This window comes from Nothobranchius furzeri, chromosome 3 (genome assembly GCF_043380555.1).
Source record: "Nothobranchius furzeri strain GRZ-AD chromosome 3, NfurGRZ-RIMD1, whole genome shotgun sequence".
NCBI lineage: Eukaryota > Metazoa > Chordata > Actinopteri > Cyprinodontiformes > Nothobranchiidae > Nothobranchius > Nothobranchius furzeri.
In genome coordinates this window covers 77,126,476-77,130,101 of record NC_091743.1, presented here as the reverse complement: position 1 = coordinate 77,130,101, position 3,626 = coordinate 77,126,476, and the positions used below count along the sequence as shown (strand labels likewise).

The 3,626-nt window shown below is 36.8% G+C and overlaps 1 protein-coding gene across 1 annotated transcript; it reads right to left on the bottom strand.

Annotated features, from left to right (window-relative positions):
* Nucleotides 1-1,490: 1,490 nt before the first annotated feature.
* LOC129153587 (nuclear factor 7, ovary) lies at nt 1,491-3,195 on the bottom strand. The gene has a single exon (XM_054733173.2). The coding sequence runs from the start codon at nt 3,061-3,063 to the stop codon at nt 1,621-1,623; it is 1,443 nt and encodes a 480-aa protein (XP_054589148.2). The 5' UTR covers nt 3,064-3,195; the 3' UTR covers nt 1,491-1,620.
* Nucleotides 3,196-3,626: the final 431 nt, after the last annotated feature.

Genomic DNA, 3,626 nt, shown 5'->3' with positions numbered 1-3,626 from the left:
GGGGTGACTTGCTCTTTAATGCTGACTGAATTCATGTCATTTTTTTTTGACATTTGAATAAAAACAAAAAACAATGGAACAGACGCAGAATTCGTTTTAGTAAATATTCAACAGTTTTACAATACATGTTTCTAAAACTGACTCTAGAATTTAAAAAACATTTAGTTCCAAGATTGAACACAAAGTATAACCTAAAAAGGACACTAAGAGTCAAAAACCTCAAACGCTTTTGTCCACTTAGCAGCATGTAACATTTACATTACTTAAGAAACTGCCTTAAGTTTCAGCTCAATTGTATGACAATGTAGCACATCAACGTTATTAAAGTGTGAAGAATGATTGAAATAAAAATAAACGGCACTGAACTGAACTGAAATCAATCATTCTGTTTGAAATGTTTGAAATAAAAATAAACTGAACTGAACTGAACTGAAATCAAACATTTCACACATGTATCATTACAAAATATAATTTCATTATTTGTTTGAAAAGGAGTAGGCAGAAATATTTACTTATTTGTCCCTACCCCCAAGTTTTACCTCTTATTCATTTAATTTTCTTTAAGTTTTAAATTAAACAAACCACCTATGAGAAAAAAATCTATATTATATATATATATATATAATAAACAATACAACATATAGAAAACAGAGAATGTGTAAATTAGCAGATTCACAGTTATGGAGAAAAAAGAAAGACCAAACAAACCAAAAAACACAGAAAAAGAAGCACAATAGCATAACAAGCCACATTTACCGTCCTGTGTTAACCCTGTTTTCTTCATTCTTATACTTATTTAAAATTATGTTTTTATATTTTACTTTAAACTGGTTTATGTTTTTACTTTTATCTCTTCTGTTAGACTGTTCCATAATTTAACTCCTGCAATTGCGATCGACAGTTTTTAAAGTTGTTCTAGCACTTTGTATTTTTAAATTCTATTTCCTTCTTAAGTTATACCCACCGTCTCTTTCTTTGAACAATAAACAGATTTCTTTTGGAAGCAATTTATTTCTTAATTTATACATTATTTGCACTGTTTTGAGCTTCACCAAGTCTTGGAATTTAATAGCTTGGATTTCGGCAAATAGTGCATTTGTATGGTCCCTGTACCCCACATTATTTATTATTCTAATGGCCTTTTTCTGTATTATAGTCATCATCTGTATGCTGCTTTTGTATGTTTCCCCAGACCTCTACACAGTAACTCATATACGGCAGTAGTAAAGCACAGTATAATATGTGCAGGGCTTTCTGATACAACATCTTCTTTGCTTTCTAATGAAACATTTTTTTTCACTGTCAAAATTATTACATTTAAATCAGCAGAGATAAAAAAAAAGAACAAAAAATTTTTTCCGAAGTTAAAAATTGCAACAAGTAAAAATCCTGTTCTTTAATTCGGTTTAAATCAAATTTCATGTTTCATCATTTTTAAAGAGTTTCTTAGAATTACACTAACTCAAAAAGTCAAACTGCTATAAAAATAATGATTTGAGTATTTTAATTTAAATAGGCTGGATATAGGCTTTTTCTTTTAATTAAAAAGGTAAAATTCAATTATATGAAGGAAAAAAATCTACCACAGAAAAACAACAGCGGCAAAGCATCTAAAACGAATCAATTCGACTTCACAACCATCTCAGTTTCACAGATTTTGATCGTAGTGGTTTTAGCAGCTCCTGCTGGACCAATATTTAAAAAAAGGAAAATTTTCTCAGTGAAATTGTCTCTGTGAGTGCAGATGTGAGACATGTCTTCAGAGTTATAGAAGGACACGTCCCCCCTGTCGTAGTCCAGCTGGACTCTGATCCTCTGGAGACTCTTCTTCACTGAGATAATCTGACCAGAACCATTAGTGTATTTTCCACCAGCATGCAGTAAACACCAGATCCCATATTTTGGTGAAGCTTTTAGCTCTCCCTTCCTGTCCACTGACTCTTTAACCAAACCAACATCCCAGACAGGAAGATCTCCCACCTCCACCTCCCAGCTGTGTTTCCCTGAGCTGAAGCCCTCAGAACCAAAAACATTTGTATACTTAGTGTTTCTCTCTGGATTATTAGGAAGCTGCTGCTTTCTGTCTCCACGTCTCACACTGGTCAGATCATCAGACAGACACAACCAGCCATTTGCAGTGTTTGGGTCCAGGATGACAGGACAGAAGTGGACCTTGTCCTTCATCTTCTCCCAGACTCTGAAGGACAGGTTGCCCAGGTGTTTGGCCACATCTATCAGAGCTCCTGAGACCAGCTGCGGATCTGACACTGAGCTCTGGGTTCTGGTTCTGGTCTGAGTGTCTTTATAACTGCTGAGGAGCGCCACGTTGTCTTTCTGCAGCTCGTCTTCAACAGCAGAGATGCTGTCTGACAGAGAGGAAATCTGCTCCTGAATCCTCTTCATCTCTCTCCTGATAGTCTTCTCCTTCTGCTCCTCTTCCTCCCTCAGAGCTGCCAGTCTGGACTCCTCTTCCTCTTTCAGGAACTGGTGGAGCTTGTTGAACTCTGCTCTGATCTGTCTCTCTGTGGACACCAGCTGCTTCTCAGAGTGTTGAATCACATCGTTGTATGTTTCCTCCACTTGTTTGTATTTGCTTCTCTTGTCCTGCAGAGACTTTAAGTCAGATTCCAGCTGCTCCTTCAGCTTACTGACTGCTTGTTCTACAGGAACCACTTTGTGACTCTGGTGGAGAGAAAACTCACAGACAGGACACACAGCTCTCTGCTCGTCTTCACAGAACCAGAAAGGAGCTCCTGAGTGTTTCTCGCAAACCGTGACTTCTTTCTCCTCTTTCTTGTTTTTTCTCTCTGTCTCAGCTGATCGTTCACTTTGCTTCTTAGTAAATGAATCAGCAAGTTCTTTCAGAGCAAAATTAACTGGAGGAAACTCCTTTGAATCTCTTCTTTTACATACAGGACAGCTTCTGTTGTTAGCTTGTTTCCAGAACTTCTGCAGGCAGCTTGAACAGAAGCTGTGGTTGCAGCTCAGAGACACAGGATCTCTGAAAGTCTCTGAACAAACGTAGCAGCTCAGCAGATCTTCAACAGCAAGTTTTCCTGCCATTTAAAAAAATGTTGATTTTGGAACTCACCAAAAACCCTGTCCCGATCTTAGTCCTGTTGGCTTGTTTTTAGTTTTAGTTTTCTTCTTGGTGCAGCGCTGTCTCGCTGATCTTTGATGTTAAAATGAACTTTGAACTTCCTTGTAAGATAAAAAACCACGACAATTCATTTTCTTATCAACACAAGGTGGGGTCTGGTTTAACATTAACTAATAAAAAGCAGTTATAATCTGGGTTACATGACCAAAATTCATCTTTGGAAGAAAGAGAAAAAAATTCACTGAGTATGGAAGAAAGACAGTTTCAACAGAATATGACTTTTTTATCCATAGAATTTATGGCATTGAATTTTTAATCCATGCAATTATGTATTTGATTTTTTTTACTTATGTAGCGTACCCAATGGTCATGTATTCACATAAAAAATGACCAGAAATTCACATTTAATTTGCCGGCACAGACATCCCACCTGGCGGGCCTCCAAACAAGAAAGCACTGCACAAGACCTTGTCACAAGATAAAGGAGAAATAGTAATTACTTGCTACCTTATCTGGGCTGGAAGAC